The sequence below is a fragment of the Athene noctua genome, chromosome 12 (assembly GCF_965140245.1).
Source record: "Athene noctua chromosome 12, bAthNoc1.hap1.1, whole genome shotgun sequence".
NCBI lineage: Eukaryota > Metazoa > Chordata > Aves > Strigiformes > Strigidae > Athene > Athene noctua.
The window spans coordinates 16,912,621-16,938,358 of NC_134048.1; the positions used below are offsets into that span (position 1 = coordinate 16,912,621).

At 42.1% G+C, this 25,738-nt stretch overlaps 1 protein-coding gene across 10 annotated transcripts in view; it reads right to left on the reverse strand.

The window, feature by feature from the left end:
- GRIA1 (glutamate ionotropic receptor AMPA type subunit 1) overlaps positions 1 to 25,738 on the reverse strand; it is a 193,438-nt gene that overhangs the window by 29,258 nt on the left and 138,442 nt on the right. For 9 of the 10 annotated variants that reach the window (XM_074916525.1, XM_074916519.1, XM_074916523.1 and 6 more), the window contains 6 exons: positions 17,400 to 17,561; positions 16,070 to 16,237; positions 12,351 to 12,455; positions 10,115 to 10,225; positions 8,945 to 9,151; positions 7,431 to 7,801 (listed from right to left, as the gene is read on the reverse strand). In XM_074916525.1, the coding sequence (XP_074772626.1) occupies positions 7,431 to 7,801; positions 8,945 to 9,151; positions 10,115 to 10,225; positions 12,351 to 12,455; positions 16,070 to 16,237; positions 17,400 to 17,561 (1,124 nt within the window). The remainder of the gene's footprint in view (positions 1 to 7,430; positions 7,802 to 8,944; positions 9,152 to 10,114; positions 10,226 to 12,350; positions 12,456 to 16,069; positions 16,238 to 17,399; positions 17,562 to 25,738) is intronic. The other variant, XM_074916522.1, reaches the window with a different exon arrangement.

The window sequence follows — 25,738 nt, forward strand, 5'->3', positions numbered from 1 at the left end:
CATGCCATTTCCACATCAGAGATGCCCTAATAAAACTTCTCAACAGATTAAAAAATTGGGCAATGCACTTTCCCCCCTGCTATTTTTGGCTTTGTTTTCAATCAAAAATATGAGAAACATTTGAGAAAGAGATTGCAACTATATTTTTAGCTTAACAAATCTGCTTTTGCATCAAGTGTTTGACTTCTTACTTGAAACACAGCTGGTGGAATGATTAATAAAACTGTCACTCAATGCAGGGACTTTCAGCAAATTTCTTGCTGTCCCCCAGTAACCTCAGTGGTAAAGGCCTGAAGTCAGAGCTGTGGAAGAGTGACTAGATATGCCTGATAGGGAAACCATCCCAAGGAAGTGGCTTACACATCAGTGGAGTTAACATTCATTACCTCTGTAGCATTTAGAAATTTTCAGATGGCAGAACATGGAAATTCAAAACTCATTTTTCATTTACAGACGAAATTGCATTTTCCCAACAATATTCTCTCAGTTGGTTATTTCCTTCTTCTGAGTCCTCTGTATCCTTCAGCATTTTTCCAAACAAAAAAGAGGATAGCAAATACGACTGTTTTAAAAGAATTTCCATTTTCCCCTGGCTGCCACATTTTGGTTGCCATGGAAGTGCACAAACTCCAAAGGGGACTGTTTAGTTAGATATTGTGCAATTTGTCAAGCTGCTCCTCTGGTGAGTCACATTCCCTGGTTAAATGCATTTCAGAAATAAGTGTGGTCATCAGTTCCTGGTGATTTGCAAGTACTGCTGTTACCCTGTGACCTGAATTTCCTCTCCCTGAACATAATTAACTCTGCCAGGTAGAGATCGTTGCGAAATCATTTGGTACAGTTTTAAAGGAAAGAAGACTTTTCCAGAGGTTGAAATCCTAAATGTTTACTTTTATTCTTAAAGACCAACCTCAGCTCACCAGTTCAAGCAATCTGCCAAAAATAAATGATCCTGACCTCTGTCTCCATGGACAAGCCAACAAGACTCCTGGACTCACCACACATTGAAGAAGGAGTAGGGATGCTGAACCAACCCTGCTCCCAGCCTGGCTTGGCTGCCTTGTCCCCCAGGGCAGCCCCAGAATGAGCTGCAGGTTGCATGTGCTCCCCAAGAAAACAACAAGTTGCTTCTCCCTTCACAGCAAAAATATGTGCCTTGCCTCGAGACTGTGCAGAGAATCCACTAGGAGTCAGCAATGTGGTCTGTAGGAGCAAGTACACCATTTTCATGTCCCCAGGGTGGCTTTAGCAAACCCCACCAGAGAGGTCTACTCCATCACCCCCAGACTTTCCTCTGCGAACAGTGCAAGGGAAAAAAAAAAATCACAAATCCTTCCCCATTGACTGTGGGACTTCTGCTTTGGGAGAGTTTGCACAGCTCTCCAGTGACTCTCCAGGACAAGTTGAGTCCTGTTTAAGGTTATAATGGGTACCACGAAGCACCAGACATGTGCACCAGGCTAAAAAGACAGACAGATGCTTGGAGTGTCAGAAAAGACGCCTGCTGAAATCGAGAGCTGCCAAATAAACACCGAGGCTCAGCCTTCATTTCAGGAAGGAATTAAAATCTTTTTAATTGCTAAATGCAGCTGGTTCTAATTTCCCTAATTCTAAATTTTTAGCAAAATAAGTAAGTACCCTGCAAATGTAAGTTAACAAAGGACAGAACAGAAATAATTCCCTTGAAACAACCCAAATCAAACCTCTCACTAAAAAAAGGAATATTTTTTTCTCAACCAATTTCTGATTTAGATCTCGTCTAAAACCAGATCAAATCTTTCAATACTAGGTACGTCGTGATGAAATTTAAAAGTGTTGTAACCTCTAGAGGCTACTTTAGAAGAAAAAAAACCCTCAACAACTTGTGGAGCAATTTTGCTGTTATTTCCACCAACTCTGTGGCTGAAGTCTCCTGTGATTTTTTTCAATTGATCTAAAAAGAAATGTAAATAAACAGGAAAAATAGCAGAGGAAGATGTTCAGCATTAATTACAGGTACATAATAAATACCGTACTTGCTCTTCCACAGACAAACCACTATGATTGACTGCAACAGAAAGCCTGCAAAGGAGCGCAGTGAAATGCAAGCCTGGCTGCACACTGTATAGATCAGCCAGAGCGTACTGTTTCCATGTCACTAAAAACAAATAATGATGTCCACAAGATGCCTATAAATAATAGATTGTATCTATTGACTGGATAGCCGCCAGCATTTATATCTCCCCTTCCCACCTCGGAGCACATTCATTCATCATCTCCGCAAGCAAAGCTCCCTAAGCAGCACGTTCTCGCTCGGCCAGCGGTCACCGCTTGGCACATGCCACTGCACCCTGCACTGGCTCCAGGTCGGAACTCTGCAGGCAAGTTAAAACCCATTTAACTCTTTATCCCCAGCCAGCTAGAGGGTGGATCATATCTTGCACCACGTCTCCTTGCACACAGTAAACACCCGCAGCCTTTAGGCACACTGGTGTGGCCCAAACATTTCCCGCCAGTAGTCCCCTATGGCACCTTGCATGGACCAGCACAGGATCTCTTCCTGCTCACGCATCCCTGCTGATGCTCTTGAAACATTCCCTTTGGAGTCTGGCTCTCTCCTAGACGCAGGCTGTGATGAAAGCTTCATCCATCATTTCACTTCCAGTTCAGGCTGACCAGGGCATCTCCAGCTCTGTTCTCAATCATGCAGATTATAATAAGCAATTTCAAGCTGCATTGTCCAGGTAATGTGACATGATAACCTATGATGTCATGATAAGACTATACGTTTCCCTTTTATTCCTAGTATGTTTTCATCTGAATCCAAAATACATGTTTTGTTTCCTCAACACAGTATAAAGAGAGCCCCTGTGAAGCTGGGTTTATTTTTTGAGATCTCTGTTTAATTTTCCTCTGGCAGGGCACAAAGGATGGCTGCATTTACTGGATGATACTGTGTGATATTTATCCTCCTGTCAAACTCCAGTGGGAACAAGACTCCTATAGTCACTCAGCTGAGAGAAACTGTGTATATTCTATCTCATGGTATCTTCAAAGGAAGAATAAATGCCTTTTTGGAATAGCTGTTTTAGCCAAATGTATTTCATTTTAGTCAAACATAAGTTTTCTGAGTCATAGCAAGAGTAACTGGATTAAATTTAATAGTCTCCAATATACAGGAAGTCTCTTTTGGGCTCAAACCATATGAAGCAACACATTTTGTGATAACAAAAAATAGAAGATCAAGCTAGGAAACTGACAAAAGAAATATATATTTTGCTCCCTGCTTTTTTATCCTTTCCACAACAATCGAAAAATACAGTTTGTAGAAAATGATAGGGCGGATGAAAAATTCAGATGCCTCATTTTGTGGCAGAGGAGGTTGGGAAGCCCAGACGTCCCCTCGGTCTCCTCAAAGGCCTTGGGTGCATCCTGAGAGAGGAATGGCAGTAACATGCTGGACATTAACAAGGTCCCACTCTCCACAGCTGCTACACACTGGGGTTATTTTAAGCTCTGAAGACAATTTATCAAATTACATTGCTGAAAAATGGTACAATGTGAGTCATATTTACTTCACATTTCTCTTGCTGCAGGCTCTCGCTATTGGCTGCGGGATATTTATTACCTCTGATGCCTGTTCTAAGAATCTCCTCTCTGGGTCTGTATTTCACATTTAATGAGTGCTTTTGCAATTTCATGACTGTTTTCTGAAGTTGAGGTGGCACTTTGCAAAGCCTAATGGCTTATGGCCTGTTTCAGACTTCACTGATTTCTGCCCACTACTGTATACATGAAACTACTCACAACTCCAAAATGTTGCTTCTCCCCCTGACACATTCTGCTGTGCAACAGCCAGGACTTTGAAAGCAGAGACTTTAAGAGCAATGACAGGGACTATCTCACCTCAGCCAGGACAAATTAGTCCACAGGGTAGTGACTGACCCACATCCAGTGGGGCCACTGGTCAGTGACAGTGCAGAAGGGGAACCAGACATTCCAGTGGGAAACGTCTAAGAGCTCACAGACTCCTCTGGTTGAAGCTATGTACCTACAATCAAGTCATTCCATTTATGGTTTAGGAGGGATGAACTCCTTGCTCATGCTCATGTTGTCCCATCCACAGGCACAACACAGCCTGCCATCAGGTCTGGCTGGGACTCTCCATGACTGGTTACTGCCTGGCCTTTGTCACACTCACCCAGCCTATGCCTAGACATGAAGGTTTCAGAGCTCCAAGGACACCAGTCGACCCCATGCCTGGCAGTCTCACTCATCAGAAGAGGCTATGAGCACATAACCCGTGGCTATGCTCTGTCTTGGCCATGCGCAGGTCATCAAATTCACAGTGTATCTTTAAAGCACTTGGTAGGTTGTGACCAGCATACCTAAAAGCCTGATTAAAGTTCTGGCTAGTAAGACTGTCCTTAAAAAGGACGCCACTTTTCTCTCAAAAGCAAATTTTTGTCTCTGAGAGGGACTGAAGTTCCCCGGGGACTGGTCCGAGACTGAGGAACACACATTTACAAGAGCAAGGAATTGCTGCAAAACTCACCACCCACTGTGCTAAATGATGTGTCTGTGGTTTTGATCTTACATTTTTTTATGATAAATACATAGTGGCATACGCATTTAAAACAAGCATGTTCTGGAAAAAAACCCCAAACCTCCAGACAAATTTCCCTTCTCTTTTCCAAAACAAAACTGAAATAAACAATCCAAAACCTCTACCAAAACAAAATACACCCCTGCACTTGCTCCTTTCTGCTGGGGAGAGAATGACAGAACAGATGTATAACAGAAGCTATTTATGTTGGTTAATACATTACTGGGGAGATGCTGAGAGATTGTAGTGATAAGTTTAGAAGCAACCATATAGGAGATATATCGGAATGGAGCAGATCCCCACCTGCCCACCACGTTGTTCTAACAAGCATTCATTTCTAAGTGATGCGTCACAGAAATCCTGCACTAGGTTCGTGTGAAAAATGCATGTGAAATACAGAGCATTTCTGTACAACAACATCCTACGGAAATTCTCACTCTTCTGCTTCCTCCTTGCTTTCACATTTCACAGAAATGTCCCCCGTCACTTGCAACCATCTCAAGGAGATGTACTCAGATTACTAGGAGTTATAATAATTCCCATATTTTGTTTTTCAAATTTTCTCTTCTTGCAAATATTTGTAGTCAGAAAGTGCTCTTGTGCTCCATGGGAAAATATTGGTTTCAATGAAATTTCAATTTTCATTATCAAGATGATCAAATTAACAATATTAAAACAACAACAGAATCATTCTCATTTCACATTTCAAAGCAAAATAAAACAACACTTTGAAGTTGTGATTCAAAGCATGTTGTTTGGCTAGAGCAAATCTTGTTATTTGAATCAAAACCACTGATCTTTCCTTGACACTTTTTAATAAAGATGTTTCCAAATTTGTTTTTCCACAAAGTCTGAGCTTTTCACCTCTCCACACTCCTCCTTGGAACAGAAACTGGCTATTGAAATGTCCCCAAAGGAAGACATTCTCTTTCCTAAACAAGAATAATGATGACAAGAACACAAATGAGAATGAAAATCACAATAATCTGATCCTAATGCACAAGGATGTGTTACCAGACAGCAATAAAGTTGAAATCCCCCCTGCTGGGAAGACTTTCTGAATGCTCTGCCTGGACTCCTACTAATCAATGATCAGATGATAAAATATATTCATAAAAGCTCTCACTATCAAAGTGCCCTGCAGGGTCTTATTTCCCCATTATACCAAGTTCATTAATATTTGGACAAATTGGCATCCGATAGCCAACAAGCTGGTGCCTGGCTTCCCTCTGCCATCCCGCGGGAGCTGTGCTGAGCTGTGTAGAACTGTCTCCACTTGCTGACGGAGTTGTGCCTCCTCGTCCCCCGGGCTCTGATGCTATGCCAGCATGCAGGAAATTAACTTCTGCCTACCGGGTGTTCACCCACATGACACATATCTCTGCTGAAATTTCCTCTGAAGAGAAGGGAGACAAAGCCCAAAAAAGGAAGGATGGGAAAAGAAAAAAACAAAAGGCTTCTTTGCTGTCTGCTTTTATCAGAGCATCACTTCAGATGTCACCATGGCACGTAGATGCAGAAAATGCATATATTGCCTCTAAATTCATTCTCGTGACTGACAGTACCTCTGCTTTGAGTCAAACCTGGCCAGAAATGTTCTTAGCCTAAACTGGGATAAGTGTGTCTCTCAGAGCTGTGGCGAGGGTGAATGCGAGCTTTGGTGCTTGAGCTGTCCACATGCACTCTCGCAAACCAACAGCCAGAGCAGACCTCTCGGGAGTGATGGGTACATATGATCCACATCCCAAGCCACAGCTGACAAACCCTGAGAACATCTGTCCTGAACACAAAACACTGGAGGTGTCAAAAACCTGAAGCCTGGCTCACCTCTGATCCTGCCTCATGTGAATATACACATATTACAGGAAAGATCCCTCAGTTATTAGAGACATTACTTACCGGACATACAATTTGTGCAAATAAATAAGAAAATCTACCAGAGCCCCACTGGCAGCTATTTGGTTCCTACGCTTTTAATGCTGCTTCTTTTCTTTTTGAATGCCTTTGTATGAACAAAACGTTGAGAAGATACGTGTATCATGTGCTCCTGCAGTAGGCAAAATCTCTGTAACAAGACTTGTGTGAATATACCTCCCAAAAATGAAGATGGTATTTCCAGATCTTATTGACAAATAAGTCTCTGCTTGTGTCTCTATCACAGATTTCTATCTTTGGCATTTCATGCAGTTTTCCAGCCATCCTGTATTGTGCCAGATTTTCCAATAAAAAATATCCAGAAGTAATCACAAGGGTCATTCTCCAAAAAGTCCCTTTAGGAACCCTTTGGATTTGAGTCCTACTGAACCTTCAGGCATTAGAACTACTGACTGAAATGGAAGCCAGAGGGAAAACTCAGTACTTCTGTGACCTTTCTAAAGGCCTATAATATTAAAGCCACTCAGGGTACTCCATAATCTTTAGCACAGACCATTTAACCTTTCACTGGGCACCCACTGTATTATTTCTCCCTATTTTACTGGAATTTTATAGTTTCCCTATAATGCTAGAATGACCTTGTTTCTAACAGCAACAAAAGAAATGACTGACAAAACCTGATTGCAGTAGGATGGCTTTAGAAAATCTTGTTTGCATTTCTGTAAATTCCCTCAAAAGAACCCCCCAGGATAAATTTAGAATAGTATTTTTATGGTCTCAAGTTTGAGGTCCCAAGTTCATGACTGTGAGACCTGTGAACCCCTGGGTCCTTTCTGAATCTGGAACTGATTGACAAAACTCCACTATGGTTCAGGAAGGAAGGTCAAAGAAGAACCTGTTCAGCTCCAAAGCATGCAGAAAGGTTACACCACATGAACTGCAAGAAGGGTCATTGGCGAAGGCAACCCACCTCGGAGAAATATCACATCCTTGTTGCATGAAAGCTCCTAGGGAGAACCAGAGACTGTTGAATATTCCAAACTCATTCGTCTGGTCATTGGCTGGCTGGTCCCGTCCTTCCTCGAATTCCTCAGTGTGCCACTCGTAAGGGCTGAAGCGACTCACCAGGAAGAGGACAACACTCACTCCAATGTAGGCAAAAACAATGCACATCCATATTTCATAAGCCAAAGGATCCAGAAAGGAAAAAACTCCTGGTTTGGACTTTTGAGGTTTTTTTATCATGATAGAGATACCTAAGCTCATGAATGGTTTGGAAAAGTCTATAACTTCTTCTCGAACCAGAGTGATGGTTAATGGTGCCACAGCCACATCCGCCCTCTGAAAAGGGAAGACAGAAAAGAGGTTTGCATTCTCGGGATAAAATACCTCTACTAACTCCAGCTTATGTTCCTTTGATCTCTGTTTACCCCTGCTATCTCAGAAGAAATCAGACAAAACCAATTTGAAAGAAATGTTAAAAAGGAGCAGCCCACAATATTGGTGGATTATTTCCATTTTATCCCTACTGATTACCAGGTCTGTTTTGAAATCACAGCATTTTCTTTTTGCAGCCACCTAGCTCTTCTTGTCTGATTTATCCACTGATGTCACAGTCTGATGCAGATGATTTTCACTAAAAGAGCTTTATCATCCAGACATCAAAAGAGGCAAGGAAAGGCCAATTGCCTGAAAAAGGATGCCAGGATGTTTACTTCCATCAGGAACTGCTTTTTGATTGCATAACTGATGCAGGAGAAGAGGAAAAATGTTCCAGTGACACTGATGTGCACTCTCCACTTACTTTGCAATCAGTCTTGAAAATGGAAAGGGAAATGCATTGAAATGGCTGTCGGCATATACTGTGGAGCTACCAGCAGGAGACAGATCATCCCCCACTCCAACACAGTGACACAGAGACTTAGGCACTGATGCTCCCTACACTAATTTCCCCTTTCACTTACAAGGGAAAAATTAGACCCCTCTGGAGGATGACCTGAACACCACAGACTGACCTACTGGACCAAACCAGGTTTAGAAGTGTAGGGTGCAGGTGTTTATCTGAGATGATGGCAATAAGCAGCTAGACAGAAAGTAGTCTAGTCCTACTGTTCACCAGTCATATGCTGAGCGTTTGAAATCTTATTGTTCTTTCATTCTGTGATTATCATGCAAACATAAAACAAAATTTGGAGATTCTACCCATGGGAGAGTTTGACCCTTCAATACTTGTTCTTGCAAAAATGAGAAGAAAAAGTAACTTGGAACTGTTGAAAGGAAACATTTTGACATTTCCATAGGCACAAAATGTGCTGTCCCTCCCTAAATTAAAATGTTTTACTTGGGCTGGTTATTTACATTACCAGAGCTGCAGTCCTCAAGACAGCTCAGACTGATAGAAGCCAGGGCTCCTTCTTACTCCAAGGCTTGAATGTGTTCTCAAGGACCAAGAGCTAAGGACAATGGACGAGGTTGGAAACTCACCCCATAAACGAGTTCTCCCACCATGCCGTTCCACGTTTTGGTGTCGGGGTCCCGGGCTCCGTACTTCCCATCTCTGACAATCTCCAGCCTGTAGTGGTAGCCAACATGCTTCGCAATCTCAGCAGCGAGCTCCACACAGTAACCTTCATACCTCTCATTGCCTTCAAACTGGTTAGCGTTCTTCTTGAGCATCACATATGGGTCTTCCTGGAACAGAAAAGACCAATACTGAGCCACGGTCCACATTCTAGAGATGGACATCAGGGACTCAGACTAGAGCCCAGTGTGCAGCTTGTGGTCCTCTTGCAAAACTCTAGATTTGCGTTCCTGGACCGAAGGGCACCGTCAACACACAGTGGGCTTATTCTAGAAGTATGAAATGTGATTTTTATTGTGGCACTTTCTATTTATTTATGAAGAATCTGTGTGCAGCTTCTGCAGTGATGGACCTGAGGGGAACAGAGTGTCTGGGGGAATTTGGGCAACAAACCTTTCAGTGCAGTTCTGCAAGGGATATTTAGTGCATTTGAGCTGTGAATTTTTAAAGGCATGTCTGCCTATGTGGGCACAGGCAGAAACAAATCTGCTGGACAGGAGAGAGCCTTAAGATGTTTAACTCAGTTTGAGTATTGTGTATTCTCTGTAGACTCACAATAAGTGTTCAACAAACAAGTTAGTAAAATTTAATGTTTCTGCAGGGTAAGCATATACAGTGACACAGTACATGATACCATACATTACGGGGTACCTATTACTCCTTCATGATTATAGTGGAGATTTGTTTTTAAAGCTATGATTCAGACTCTCTGCACAATACAGCTTATCCTTCCCAAAATTACAGCCCCCATTCTGTGGGCTAAATACAAAGCACAGGTATAATGTTCCTAATTTACCTATGCTGATGCCTCTACTATCTTGTCATAATCTTTTGTATTTTCTACACTTAAGCATGAGAGCTCTTTAATACCTATTTAATTAGCCACAGCAATTTTCAGATACCTTTATGGACTCAGCAGGAAACAGTAAGTGCTGTTATTATTATTATTATTATTGTTATTGCTATTATAAAAATTATGTAGTACAAAGGAGGGCACATGAGGGGGAAGAGGGAGTCTGCACATCAGGGAGATGGGGGAGAAGGAGAGCTGGGATAGAAGTCACAGCACTTACTAGGATAGTTGTGACTATGTAAGTCCTGTTCTGGAGACTTGTAGACTCATTGCCACTTTGAGTATCTATGGCTGCTGGAACCAACTTCTCATCTTCATTCCAATAACCAATCTGCCAAATACAAAACCAGGATATCTCATTGATATCTCTTTGTAATATTAACCAAGATTTGGTAACACGTCATCCAAGCAGGATCAGCTATCTCTGTATGTTCACACCCAACAGAGATCTCCTCTCCTGATTCTTGATGTCTTTTGCTGAGGGGACCAGGAACTTCCCTGTCGCACCATGCCTCCAGCCTGAAAATAATGTGCATTATACGCTACAGTAGCAGAGTGCTTGTATGCACACAAAAACATTCGGCACACGGTAGTGGGGCATTCTTGCCATTCCCTACCTCATCCCTGTGCCAAGAGTTCACACTTCCCTTGTGTGACTTCTGAATATTTTTTGAATGGTGAGCATGCCTGCTGCACGTCCAGATGCTACAGGGTGACAGAATGCTATCCTGCAGCTGAAAGCCTGCATGAACACAGGACTGACTCTTAGGGCATCTTGAGACAACACGACAAAAAATCAAGTGAGAAAAAAACCCCAACCCTAGCCAATGCCAAAAAGTTTGGGGTTATGAATAAACCGAACAGTTGTAAGGGGAAGAACTCTCATGTTACATTGTGCTTGTTAATAATCAGGGGTTTGGGCTGATCTATCACTGCTTGCAGGTGAAACAGAGTGCCACTGAATATCACTAAGATCATTGTTGAGGTTATCTGCTTTGAGGGCTTGATTTTATAAGAGGTTTTCCATCACCTCATGTAAGTATGAAGTTGCCTGAGCTCTGCTCATGTGAAATGAATTTCTTATCACAGTAAGTGGGAAAGGGTATTAACACAGGGCTCGACCAGGAGCCTGCTGATGGCAGCTTAGAGGTCGTAACAGCTCAGGAGAAAAAACGTACGCAGGCTTCTCATCAGTCTTCACTGCACAGACAAAAAGAAAGGAGAGTGAGGAAAGAGGTTCCAAAGCTCTGTCCTAGGGCAACATAAATGGAGACATGTATGTTTGTTTTGCATCTCTAACCTGGTGGATCTAAAATACAACATACGTTATGGTAGTGATGTACATGTCTTCTAAGCAAATATAATTTCTGTCAGTAAATACACAGCAAAATCAAGATATTTAGCCATTCTGTCTCCTCCTCTAGATTCTCTCCAGATGCCAAATTTCTGAAGTTCAGAGCCCCATACTGGATATAAATACTGTATTTGTACTTTTATGAATACCAAGTAGAGGAGGACAACCACTTTGTATGTCTTCAAAATGACGTTTTTATTTCTCAGTGAGAAATCTGCCTTTTTTCACTTGACAATGGTGGGTTCTGATCTCACATTGGCTGCTTTCAGGTCTAAGTATGAATTGGGGATATGGGCTGTAATTGTGGAACTTTCACTATTTGCAGTTTTCCTTAGCTTCAAGCAAGCAATTTATTTTTCAGGGGACTGAGAGGGTATTCCAGTGAATACTTCATTCCAAAATATTTAGTATCTCTCCTTTATCAATGGAATAACCGAGTAATTCTTTGTTCTTCAGACAGGTAGTATCTAAGGTGGGACATACTCACATGGAGTCTGATTTTCAAAAGGTTTAGTGTTTCAAGGGCTTGGCACTCCTGTGCAAGGCCAGATTTTTCAAAGTGCCTGAGATATAGAAAGGGATCAAGACTTCAGAACAGCACAAATGTCTGTATAGCTGTCAGGACGTGGTTAGTGGTAAAGCTCTTGTCACTTCAAGGAGAGCAAAATTAGGTCAACATAAAGGGTTCACCCACACGGGTTAGGGAAGACAGCTCCTGTCTGGCTCTGCCTTGGCTCATCCTTGAAAAAGAAAATTGGGAGAACAAAAAAAAGACAGTTGTGGATCTGGGCCTGAGCCAATGTGCCCCGCCAATAGCAAGACTGAGTGGGCCAAGATTTTACTATCGTAGAAATCCCTGTCCCACAGCTGAGATGCCCTTGTTGCTCTTGATAACCCCTTCCATATGTTGTATTTTTTTAGTAATATACCATGAGTTCTCCCTAGTGCTTGGCTTTGCTTATGCAGAGAGCTGGGAATGCACTCATGATGACTCCACATACAAGCTTTCATGAACAGAAATGTCTGTTGAGACCTAGTCATACCATAACTCAAACATCAGGCTGATGCCTGACACGAGATCTCAGGTGACTCTCTACTTTACCTTTCTGATTCCATCATGTTTCATCTCAATCACATGAAGGGTGTAGTTGGTCCGTCGTCCCTTCTCATTAAACTGAACGTTGCCAGACAATCCTTCAAAACGGACCTTAAAGACATAAATATCAATGAGGAGAGCAAATTGTTCAGCATCCCATGTCACGGTGATTTGGTAGCAGTAAGAGGTAAGAGGAGGAAGGAAGGAGAGTGCAGTAATGTCTCAGATGTGTGCAGGGGAGACAGAACATCTATCTGACACTGGGCTTTAGCTTAGGTTCACTCTCTACTATGTGCCTGGGCATGTGCACAGCTTTTTTCTCAACTTACCCTTTTATAAACCCTTCCTCTTAAACTTAGAGGTCTGTTACTGAGCTCAGCGATGCATAAGAGCTAGATCATGTTGTGTGAGCCCAACACCTATTGGGATGTGACAGTAAGATAAATCATCTCAGAACTCCTTGGGTTTTGTGTTTGTTTGTGTTTTCTAAATCTGACCTGGAGTCAGGATTTGGTAAAGAATTTGTCAGTCCAAATCAGGAACTGCATTTGGAGAAAATATGAAACCATGGCCAAAGCTCCCAGCTGCCGCCTTTCGATAGAGAGGAGTCTATTCAGTTAACAAGCAAATTTAATTACCTCTGCACCAGCCTAATAAAACCTGACAATTTAGTATTGTAAATGAGATTAGCATAGGAAACTTTGGATCATAAATCTCTGCTGATAACACTGCTGAGCTGAAGAGTGTTACTCACATCACATCCCGCGTCCTGAACTTCTCCTCTCAGCGTGGCCATTTGACTTGTTGCAAAAGTGCCCAGCCTGGCGTGGAGGAAGGTTTCTAACTGGAGTCACATACAGTGTGTGGGGACCGGGCAGTTGGGACCAGGAATATGGGAAAAGAAGTGCAAGTTTGGGTTGCTATGGAGGCCATGTGGGGAAGTACTCACACCACTGGATTTACTGGGAATTAAAGGTTTGTTCTCAGCCTTCCCACTTGCTTTGGACAAATCTGTTGTCCCTGCAACTGAAGTCTTCCCACATGCAAAATGGGAACAGGTATTTACTGCTTTTTTAAGTGCTCTGAGATCCTTGGAATAAAGACCCATAGTGAAAAAATGAGGATATATCATTATGGAAGAAATCTGTTGCTAATCTGCTTAAACTGTGTTTGTTTTCCAGCTGTTATCACAAAGCTTTGCCATGAAAATGAACATCTGCCAGTATTTTCTGAAGCTCCTTCAAGTCAAGAGGTATTCCTGGTGACATTTGGAGAAACATGCTTTTCCCTTCTCACAAGACACAACATGCCCATAAAAGATAGATGCACCAGAAAAGTTCCACTGTCTTAAGCACTCCCAGGCCTGCTTTTGCATGCCTCCCCTTTGGTTTTATTTTCAGGTCCTGGCTGATTCTGAAGCTAAGGTCATGGGTGCTCATGCTTTGTAGCTTTGTACACACTAAAAGGCAGGTGCACAGCACCAATTTCTCCTATCTGAACAAATGAAATCTTAATCCTGTGAGATCCGTGTAGCACTGAAATGGCAAAAGTCTATCTCATCCTGGAAGCTGCAGCACAACTTTTCCATCATTTAACACCCTCTGAGACCCCTTGAATCATTACAAAATATAGCGAGGACTGATTTCAATAGTGTTAAACACCAATAAAGTCATCCAGAGGCATGAAGCATTTAACCACATTTGTGTATAAGTCATGGCATGTGTTTTTTTGCTGGAAAGGCTGGTGGAGAAGGATGCTGTTGTGGTCTTCTGATTTACAGGGTTAGTCAGCAGTTAGGGACTAGCTACCTTCTTACTAGATGTGGTAACCAAATAATGTTAACAAAAAAATCTGTCAAAAATTATCATAATCTTTTCAAAGTACAGCTGAAACCTCTGTATGTTGGTTTAAAGTGATATTTTGTGAGCATTTTCCTGGAAAAAAAAGTAATTCTCTTTAATAAAAGCATACATCATGCTGAAACATGTTACACTTGTTTCTGAAAAATTGTAGAATGTTTCAAATTACTTTTCATCTTTGATCCTGCCATCCATGACTCCTTCCTACACTAAACAGAAATAAGGCAATTTGGAAGCTTATTCCAGACTTTTGAGTAGAGAATTTTTTTGTTTTTAAACAGCTTATAAAATTTTAGGCATTAGTAAATGGGAGGTAAAGAGAAAGCACACTGTGAATAGCTGTAAGTATTGCCGTAATTGTGAATCTTTACAGAAAGGATAACTCAAACCTTCAATCTAATCATAAGTTCTATTTCCATCTGCCCCTTTCTTGCTACTATACTAAATGCTAGATGATTATTCAATTCATAGTTAAAATTTTCCTAGGAGACTTCTTCCCTTGCATGTTTCAGAGCCTTTTATTTTCACCATCACAACTGAACTGGTCAAATCTTCTGAAAACTGCAGTTTTTCAAAGGTAAAGAAACAACTTTTGCAAATAGCTCTTCATGTTCTTTGCCCAAAATCAGTACGGTTGAAAAATTTAAGAGTTTTAAAACTGTTTCAGTGAAGAGACAAGGAAAGTTCAGAGATTTTCCAACACACACAAAATTTTATGTTTTAGCCAAGTCTAATTTCGATATCCTATTCTCACAAATTGAATAAAGGAAAATGCTTGAGAACTCACTACTCATCAGAAGACTACCAAGTATTTCATGTTTATTAGGTAACCGATCTCCCTAATGCATCAAGGAGGCTGATTTTATTATAAGGGTTTGGAGAAGCTGTGACAGTGATTTGCCCAAGGTCATACAGAAAGTCAATGACAGGCTTGGGAACAAATTGAATCCAGGCAATAAAATCAAATCAGATGCAAGGTTTGGTTTTAAAGGAATTGTTGTTTACCAATAAGCCAAAACCAAATCAAAACAAAATACTTGGGGAAATTTACATATGATGCAAGTTAACCGAATTAATTTTGTTCTTCCTGCCTTCTCACGGTTAAGGAAAGAAGACGGGATAAGCTATATTTGGATAATACTAAACTAGCAGTATTTGCAAAGGATCCATCTATTTTTGTCTGAGAAAAGACAAATGCTAGAAATGACTGTTAGTCTTGAAATATAATGAAATTTTAAATTATTCTACCTTTCTAAGTCTTTGACAAAAGTGTATTGTTTTTCTCTCTCTTTAAGTTTCATGTAGTATTTTTGTTTATCTGAAAATCAAGATTTATGCAGGATGAAGAAGCAAGATTATCAGATATCTAAATGGCAGTTATTAAGACTTTTATGAATCCTCACAGTATGAAACAAGCTATAATCTGGGCTTTGAGAACATTTTGATGACACTCAACACATAAGGCAAAATTCACATGGTTTCAAGCTTCATTAACAGTCTGGAGCTGAAGCCGAAGCACAGTAAATTGAAGGAGCTTCAAAAAAATATGGTCTGAGCAGGTCTCTCTCTTGGGAAGGGGAAGATAAAAATAGGGACCCAGGATTTTAAGGGATAATATTTTGTCTTTTCCATCTCAGAACTCCAACAGAAATTAGAGAAGGCAAGGACACATCAGGTGGTACCAGGAGAAGCAGTTTGCTGGATGCACCCCTGAACTCTTCAGGAGACCTGGCTCTAATCTGGAAGGATCAGCTCCTCATCCTGAGCGAGTCGTTTGAGCGTTTCTGCTGCTAATCACCTCTTTTCCCCCACCCACAGGCTATGCTCAGCTGCCCTTGCAGTGCACACATTGGTTGGGTTTCAAACCTGCTGCAGTGCTCTCTGGATGTCGATGCCTTGTCCCCAGGGCACGGCAGGGTTGGCAAGGCAGTCCCCAGCGTTTCCCCGACGGGAGATGTCGATCCGCTGCCTCCGCAGGTTCTGAAAAGCTTCGGCCATCACTCGGACCCCATCATATGTTAGAGCTGACGTGTACTAGAAAGAGAAGAGAAGTAGTATATGGCCTGTTAGGGTGAGCTGACCTTGGGCATGCTACATGGGTTCACCTCATGGCAATTTTTCAGACGATTTCTCCTGTTTTCATCCTTCCATCTATGAAGTTCAACAGCCTCTTGCTCCCTGTAATAACTACTGTCCTGTTGACTCGTGAAAGTTGGTGCTTTCTCTCCCAGAGGATGGGAGAGTGAAGGAGAAGCTCCTGATGCAGACCTAAGGATGGCTCTGCTTTGCCTTTCACTCTTCTAGCCCAGCTTCCTTCAGATGGACCTCCCTGAAGAGGACTCAGCCTTAAAAGACATTCACCTGTTACCTAGGTCTTTCTGTTTAATCAGAATCATTAACCTGAACTTATATGTTATACCGTGTAAATGTGAGATATGCAAACTCAAATAACAAATAACCCTTTCTGGTCACAGATGGAGGCAAGAAAACTCTACTTCAACACACGAAAGATCTGCAAAAGATGAGTTTATTCAAGCACAAGCTTGTACAGAAACTAGAGTAAAACGCCAGCATGAATGGTGAAAGGAGTTAATTCCTTTTCCTATGATCACCTACTGATTTATTTGTTTGCAACTTTTTCAAACTAATCCTTCCAAAGTTGACATTTCTATTGCTGAGTGTTTGTCACAAGTGTATTTGCTTTTAAATGTCAGATTGAAAAAAACCAAACTCCCCCCCTCTCTACCCCTTGACAGCTTCAGGGTCTTCTGCATTAGGAACTAAAATATATTTCCCCTCTGCTGTACCCACTGATTTGAAATGCTCAGAAAGAACATCTGGAAAGACTTTATTATCACTGGATATGTAGTAAACAAGCCAAAGGTTAAGGAGTTAATGAGGCTTTTTCTTTTTTATATACTGAACAGTATGAGATGTTTAATCCTTAGCTTTGAGGATGGTGAAAACTGAGAGACTGTGTGAATACACTAACTTGTGTATTTCTTCGTAGGCAGCAACTCCTGCCTAGTAGAATTTAGACATTGTTGAAGCACCTGGAACAGACAATGTTCATCATTACATTAAGTGGCAGGTTTTCAGAGTGAGATTAAAGAGCCCTGTGCAATCACAAAGAGGTGAGCATAACTTGAAATGAGCCAGATGGACCCTAAATTAAATGTTTTTTTATACCACTTGCCTTTGGCCTCTTCCAGTCCACACGAGGATGCTCCCTGGCATCATTATTCCTCCACTGCTGCATGATCCTGGCAGGAACAGTATCCGTGTAATTCACCAACTGGAAGCCAGTTACGTTGGCTCCGCTCTCCTTGAATTTGGTCAGGTCAATATCCATAAATCCCTAGGACAGGAGAGAAACGGGGGAAGCTCATGAGAAGAACACACCTCTGGGTGGGTAAGAAGAATCCTGCCTATCTATGGCAGCCAGCTTAGGACAAATCTTTTCCCTCTGTAAGGTAAGGTCCAAGTCAAGAGAGACTACACAAACACATGGTAAACTTGCCTTTCTCACAGGCTTTGAGCTGGATGTATCCTGCAGTTTCCACCCAAGGAGACAAATAGTCATATTAATAACTCACTAGCAAGAAAGCTAACAGAATAACAGACAAATATATGCCAAATAACGCTTGGATGAAAATAACAAAATTGTCTAAATGCATTAGAAAGAGTTGTTCACCCAGCTCTAACTTTTATGCATTCAGCCATCAATGGAGAGGCTACATCCTTTCAAGTCACAATTTGTAAGGAAAAACAAATCTTGAACAATGAACTTTCAGCAGATCAAGAAGTGGTTGGACAGCTTGTCAAAGGAGTCTGTCTATTAGAAAAGTCAGCTTATACGATTTGCTAATTTGGGAGAAAAAAGAGTATAATTTTGGACTTCAGCTTACTAATGAAATAGATTTCTTCCTTTTCATTATTGTTCTTCCCTACCTCTTGCCCACTGCATGTAATGAACACAAGTGCACAAATACACATGTGAATTGGGGTGACGTTGTAGACTTGGTGACATTGTAGACTTTAGTCACTCCCTTGAGTCAGAGGCGAGATACACTGCAATCCCTATGGAGGAGAGGTCATGTTTTGGTCTCCCAGCTTTGATCCTATCTCTTCAGCACTGCTGTTTGGCAAAACTGCTGTGCCTCCTTGCACAAAACAGTTGCTTGAAGAGAGACTCTGCCTTCCTGCTTGGGCTGCTGTGTGTGGGAAAGACTAAAGTTTGGTCCTTTTTCTTTTGGAATGTAAGCACAAGAGATGTAGTCGATTATTTTCCCTTATACCGTTAGTAACCATAGTGCATGAGGGAAAATGAATGAGGGGACTATGCACAATGCAATCACTTGGGCAACAGAAGAGCTTGTTCGAGCTCTGCCGTCTCTCTGCCCTCCACCACATACTGCTGGTACATGTTCTCTGCAGACACCTTCTCAGCCTACCACTGGGTTTTTCTCCCCTGCTTGCTCTCAAACATATGATGATAGTGTCAGTTAAAAAAGCCAAGTGACATTATTCCCATGAGACACTGGTCAGGTTCCTAAAATGGTGCTCTCTGTGCACAGGCTGGGGGAACTAATTAGCTTATTAGCTTCAAGGTCAGGATCAAGCCATTAGATAGAAACCTGCTTTGGGAAACAGACAGCTTGCAAGGAGAAGACTAAATTGCCCTCTGACATCAGCATCAGACTGAGGGAGTTATAAGTGACTCAAAAATGTCTTTAAAGACTTTCACACTTTTCTTCCGGCTTGTTGTAAGTAATTTGGCATTCACTTAGAAGGCTGAGGATTGGATATAGGTGTACAGATGCTCTAAATAGATGATTTGTTTTGCTTCAAGGTGCAGTGATTTAGGTTTTAAAAAAAAAAAAAAAAAGAAGTTATATTTTGTGTATGTATTCCTCAGAATGCTGGTTAAACCTACATCAATCTTGTTTGTAATTGCTAGCGTAGGGGTTTCAGAAAGCCAGAGCTGTGATTAATGAATAGGAAATGCAGCAGGATAATTGTCCCTGACATCTTAATGCATTTCAGGCCAAGTGTTTTTTGACACGCAGAGCTCATAAGGTTCTGTAAGAGGGATCTTGCAGGTTGCCAACTGGTTATTCATGGCTAGGACCAAATTACACTGACATTTTGCTCCTGGGAGGTACTCAGGGGAAAAAGATCTGTCAAAAGAAACTACCACACAGAAACTTGAAGTTTGTGCCACCAGCTCCTCCTTGGAAGCCCTACAAAGGCACAAAGAAAAGTCCAAGTTCACAACAGAGTATGAGTAAGAGGTCTGGTGTCTTTAGCCATTTCAATAAGCACATTTAAATAGGAAAAGTCAAAAAAAAAAAGATGATGACACCAGTGATGAGACAGCAGCAGTTGAAAACACCGTCTTTCACTGTTTTCCACAAACCATTCTGAAACCGAAGCGTTGGGAATCACCTTATATAAAATTTTAAAATAATCTGAATAGACAAAAGGAATTGTTTCTTCCTGAAGATTGTACTAATTTTTCCTCACTGATTTTTGACAAAATTTGGGTCCATTAAAAAGTCTGCAGACTTCTAAAGATTTTCCAATTGTTTAAGGCAGTTGGGACCATAGAGGACATCATTATCCTTGAATCTGTCTGCATTTCAGCTGTTATCAACTGCTGAAATAACTGGTTTCACCTGTTATCCCTCCTCCACATGCCTCACAAGTACAAGGTCAGTATAGGAACAGTCCTAATTACAAAGTCATTTTAATCACTGCACCACTGAAATCTGCTCAAGAGCAGGTCTGGGTGACATGACAACCAATGAACTGGGAATATTAGAGGTCAAATATTTTAGAAAATAATTCCCAGAGGAGGTGAATTCTTGCTGGCTAAAATATAAACAAGAATGTATCAAATATTATGCAAACTGTCTCCTGATAATGTTTCTGTTGACAAAATGGCATCAGGAATTAAATATGTTTCTCTGTCTTTCTGAAATATCAGTCAGTGCTTGTAGGAAACAGGAGAACAGGAGAATTACAATATTTGCAAGTAGAGAAGTCATCAATCATCTGTCACCTTGTACTAACTATAGCCACATGTTAAGAAAAAAGGGACTTTTTATTTAATTTTCAATTGACCTTATTTGGAAAATAGAAAATAATGGTTTTTTAAAATGACTAAGAAAAGACTGCAACCCACTACTGAGGAGCAGCAGACATGCTTTTGCAGCGATATGCTTAGTATCAATTAGTCTGTGAAAGAACGAGCACAGAAATGCTTCCCTTTGTCATCCAATCAAGTACAGGAAGAAGTGAACAGTGCTGGAACGATGTACTCCATGGCACCTCAGTGGCCAAAACCATTTCAAAAATTTGCCAGTGAATACTAGAAAAAGCTTGCTTTGCGGCCACATCTGGAGTGCAGTGGGCTGTTAGGGGAAATGAGCTGAGCCACTGGAATTTGGTGGTATGTGATCTTCTTCGGGTTCTTTAGACCTGAACCATTTGGGACATATCTGTTGGACATGCAGGTATCTGGCTTCACCGCTCTACGCAGCACTGCCAGTGCTCCGGGGAGGAAGAAAAGGAATACGGGAACTCACGCTCCAGCCCATGCACCGTGCCAGCACCCCTGGCAACGCAAGCACAGCAGGATCCAGAGGCTACATGGAGCTCCCCAGGGCCCCAGATAGGGTCACTACCCAGGACGTAGGTACTCCAGGGGAGACAACTCTTCTGCCTGCACAGTTCTCTGGGAACCATCAAAACCAGGCTGGAAGGGACACCACATGCGCCAGCCCACCCCCTGCCCTACAGCAGGATTAGCTGTCCCTTCGATTTAAATTCACTTTGCAAAATCATCTCAGCAAACCAGAGAATACGGCCTCCTGCCTTGCGTATGCCTAGAAAATGCCTGGCTTTCTCTGAATGCCATCGAATTAGCAGGCTGACAATAAACCATAAAAATCTGGACCCATCCGCTCTGATGGGCTGAGACAGCCTCCCTCCTCCACGCCTGCTCTGACTCACAGCATCTGCAGCACACAGTTCGAGCAACAGCCAGGCTCGGTTCAAAGGAGGAAACTTGCTCTTTAGCCCGTACCACGGGCTCTTCTCTCTGCATTAATGAGCCTCGCAAAGTGATTACATGCAGAAATCCTGCTGCTAGTAAATAATATGGGCAGCTGTTAAAGACCTTTGTGCCTCCAAATAGAAAACAAAACGGTACTGGGAAGGGATTTTTCCTCATTGTGTTTTCCTTGCTGCATCTGTTCTTTATGCTGTTCTTAAACTACAAACATTTTTCAGCCAAAGGTTGTTTTACTGTCCCATTCGCTGCCTTAGTTGCTGGGAGAGGTGTCAGCAAGTCACACATTTATATTCCTCTCCACTGCTTGTGGGCTCAGTCATCAAAGGAAATGCATAATGCAGGAAGACTGATGACTTAAAAAGGGCCTCATGAATCCATCTTGATTAACTGGTCCACGAAGGATCTGCCTTTAAAAGAAAGTCCCCCAGAAATGAGCCAGCTCCTTATTTATACCCTGAACACCATGAGGAGTCAAGACATTGAGTGGGCAGTGCAGACGGCTGTCAGATGGCATAGGGAAAGCCTCGTTCCTTCATGCATGACCCTCCTCGAATCTGCCAGCACCACTTAATTTCCCTGCATCTCTCCTTTCACTCTCATATTGCACTGCCTCACCATCCTGAACTTCTCCCTTCTCTCTGCACACTGAGGACACTGGGTGACACTGCTCCTTCTGGGACATCATCCCAGCTCACAGGAATGCCACAGACAGCAGCAGCCTCTACACACCAGGACATCAACAGGCAGCTGGCCATTGCCCCACACCTTCAAATTCTCTCTGTATTTCACTAAATCGGTATTAACTGCTGGCACTTTCCCTGCAGGATGCCTCCTGCAGTATAATCTTGCCTTTGAAGCTGCCGTAACAGGCAGCAAGGGCTGAGCTCTGGGCAGGCTGCAGCTCGTCATTTTATAAACCTCCCCACAGCCCATCTGCAGCACAGCTTAAAATCTCCATGCCTTTGCTCCGAGTCTTGGCTTTTTCTGAGAGAAAGGACATTAGAGAGTCTCCTTGAAGACTGCCACATTTCTGAGAAACAGTGTTGTTTTCTCTCCTCCTTCTGCATCTTCTGATCCCTCCAGATCTCCCTGAGACTGGCAAAGCTCATCTTTGAATGAGATGGAAAATGTCCTTTTCTCTTGAACTGCTTGGAGGAGGCTTGTTGACTGAATCTAACCTAACCTAACAGTCCCCTCACCCCAGGAATGAGTGTTAGGGTTTTTCATTCCCTTTCTGTCTGGGACAAAGAAACTGGAGTCTTTTTATTTGTTTGTTTTGTTTAATAAGTTGCACACTGAAATAGTCCTTTTTGAACAAAAAGCATTTAAGCAATTCACCCTGAGCTTGGGTGGGTCCCATAGAAACCTGTGGCAGCACTGGAAAACTGGCCCAGGTCTCTTTAGATGCTATCCATGTATGGCTTGCAATGCCAGGCTGCTTCCTCCTAGCAGACCTTATAATCATAAGAAACTTTGCAAAGCAAAACAATTGCTTCTGAATGGCTGTAGATCAGCTGAGTGGATGTGAAGTGTCTCCTATCACTCCAAGGTAAGCTGGTGTCTTTCTGCAGGGAGCAAGAAGTTGAGTGTTTCCAGACGGAGCATCCCTAATATACCAAATTATCTCTGAGCTTGAATTCTCCAGTGAGGCATCATTCCTCACTCCCATCACTTTGTATTAATAAGGAGGGTACATCAAAAAAGAGCCCATCTGCTCAAGTCTTGCTCCAGCATGCCTTCCAACAGGAGAGGCCTTCTCCTCTGCAGAGTTATTAATGTGTCAAATCTCATTGTGGCAGCAAAACATGTGAGTCCTCAGTGCACCATAGAAGTAAGCGAGAAGGAAGGAAAATGAAAGATAGGAGGAGGGGGCACTATGAGTCAGTGTCCCAATCCTGCAGTTTGATGAGTCTGTTTTGTCCTGGTCTATTGATGCAAAGCAAACTAAGTCAAGTGAGAATCCAGACTTCAAGGACATGGGCTGGAGACGACCATTAACTTTTTTTTTTGGTACTGCTCTACAGATTTTCTTTGTGATACTATTTATACCAGCCCTATCCTGCTGCTGCAGCACATTCTGGATATAAATGATCATACACGTCTTGTTGGAAAACTCAGTCCAGACAGAGGGACAGATGCTCTAGGTGGATGTTTGTGCTTTAGAGAGCTTTCAGAGCAAAAACTGATTTAAAGGTTTGGGAAACATGCTGCGTAGTGACAGATGCCAGGACTTCAATCAAAGATATGATTAAGGGACGACCTGATCACAGTTTACAAGGACCAAAACAGCAGTAATGGAATATTTGGTCTAGCAAACAGAAGCATAAATCTGATGGAGGATGCTGAAGCTAGGCAAGTTTTGACAAGAAAAAAGCACTGATGAAGTCACCATGAGGAAGATGCTATGGATTTACACGTCACCCCTTGTCAGTTGAGCCAGGATAATGGATTAGGAGACTGCAAATGGCTGAGGAAACCTGTTAGTTTAACACTCTTTTGCTGAGATTTAAGCAAACACATTTTTCCTTCCAAAGGCTGTAATATAATCTGTCAGTTATTCACCTGATGCTCAGTGACTTTTTTAAGCCACAGTAAGTCACTCGTGCTTTTGAGCCCTCATTAGCTACTAGAAAATCCTTCCAAGGCTGCAGTTCATATTCTGCCATGTGGGCAATTTTTGTATCAAAACCAGATGATTTTCTTTTACATGAGACACTCTAATTCAAGCAAAAATTAATTCAGGGCACTGCTGTGTCTTTTACTATCAGTAATTCAGATGTGATAATGTTACAAGGGTTTCTTCTGCTTGATAACCTTTGAATCAGCTCAGAAAAGCTGTTTGGAAGTGAAATGCAGACCTCAGAAATTTCACTGATATATTGTATTGTCTTCCTCTGTCTGGAAAACCAAGTCTTCTCATGAGCCTACGTGCACCAACCTCTCAGAAAGAAGAAAGGTCTAATGGGCATAATTTTAGAAACCTAAAAATATAATTTTTGCAAGACTTTTTTTTTTGCATCTTGAGATCTTACTAGGACAATAAGCTGATGCTGTACACATCGTTTTGGAAACTCCCACAAAACAGAGTTTCCCATCAGCTAGTGATGCAAACCTGTGTATTTCTGACCTTGTTTGTACCTTCAGTCAGCAACACTTCAGGGAGCAGGAGACAGCATTAAGAACTGAGGGTGATTAAAATAAACATGGCAGCTTTCAAGGTGATGGGAGACTGAAAACCGCAACATTTTAGCTCCAGGCAAGCTGAATCAGGGGCTGGGTGCAGGAAGCAGAGCCACTGACATGTCACACTTTGTGCTGTGGCAAATTCCAGCTTCTTGCACCAGGCTTGGACCCAGCATGGGCACAGCAGACCCTGTCCACGCAGCCCCAGCACATGCTGCAGGATGGACACATGCTACATGCTTTAGGGGAGCTGATTTCTGCCTGTGCTGGGAGAACCTTGCTGCCCAGGGGTGTGGACATCCATTTCAACAGCCGATTCAGGAGGGTACCCCTTCTTTGCTGTCTGCACCAGCTGTTGGTCTCAGGTCACTGTATCTCAGTTCTTGTAGTGTTGAAAATCTCCCCTTCATTTTTTTGGAGAAAAAGTCAAAGAGGCCATATTTAAAGCAGAGCCGAACTGACTCAAACCAGCACATATTGCCTGACTCCTGCACAAGCCACTCTGCTGGCAAAGCTCCAAAGCTACCACAGCCACTTGCAAAGTGAAACTCTGTCCATGGCCTAACTCAGCACCGACACGTGCTGATGTAAAATGGCACAGGAAAAAATGCTTAACTCTGATAATCAACTCTGTTTTATCTTTACCTTTCCCTGCTATCCTGAGCATCAGCAATCTCATACACTTGTTTATTCAAATGAAAGCATTTGCTAGAACAACCTGGACTAATGCACCAGGAAAGAAAAAAAGGCTAAAACACTGTATGTGGCAGCTGTCTTTCACAGTTTTCTTTTAAAGACAGGTCACACAAATGTGACTTATTTTAAGATATTTTCCTGTGCCTAAGAGAGCTGATATTCTCCCACTACTGACAGTAGTCAGCCTACATCCCTGGCGTAGGACAAACAGATACATGAAGCCAAGGTTATGGGGAAAAAACTTATAACATCAAAAGAAAGGAATCCCAGAAGTTTCTAAGCTTGTTCCTCTGATAGTATTGACTGTATTTTTTCTCTTTGTGGTTGCTAGACTGATGCTCTCAAAGACTGAGAACAAAGCTTAGAAAAATAAGACTCACAAAAACAAACACTTCTTAAAATTGCCAGACCTCTTTGAGTTCCAAAAAGAAAAATAGAGAAACATAGAGAGGGAGAGATATGATTGTAACCCCCCCAGTGCCAGTACACCTGACAAATACCCAGGCTGGCAGCTGCTAAAAGCTAATTGGGGTAAGTCTAACGGGTACTGGTCAAGGGATCGGGTTTTCATGAGTTTG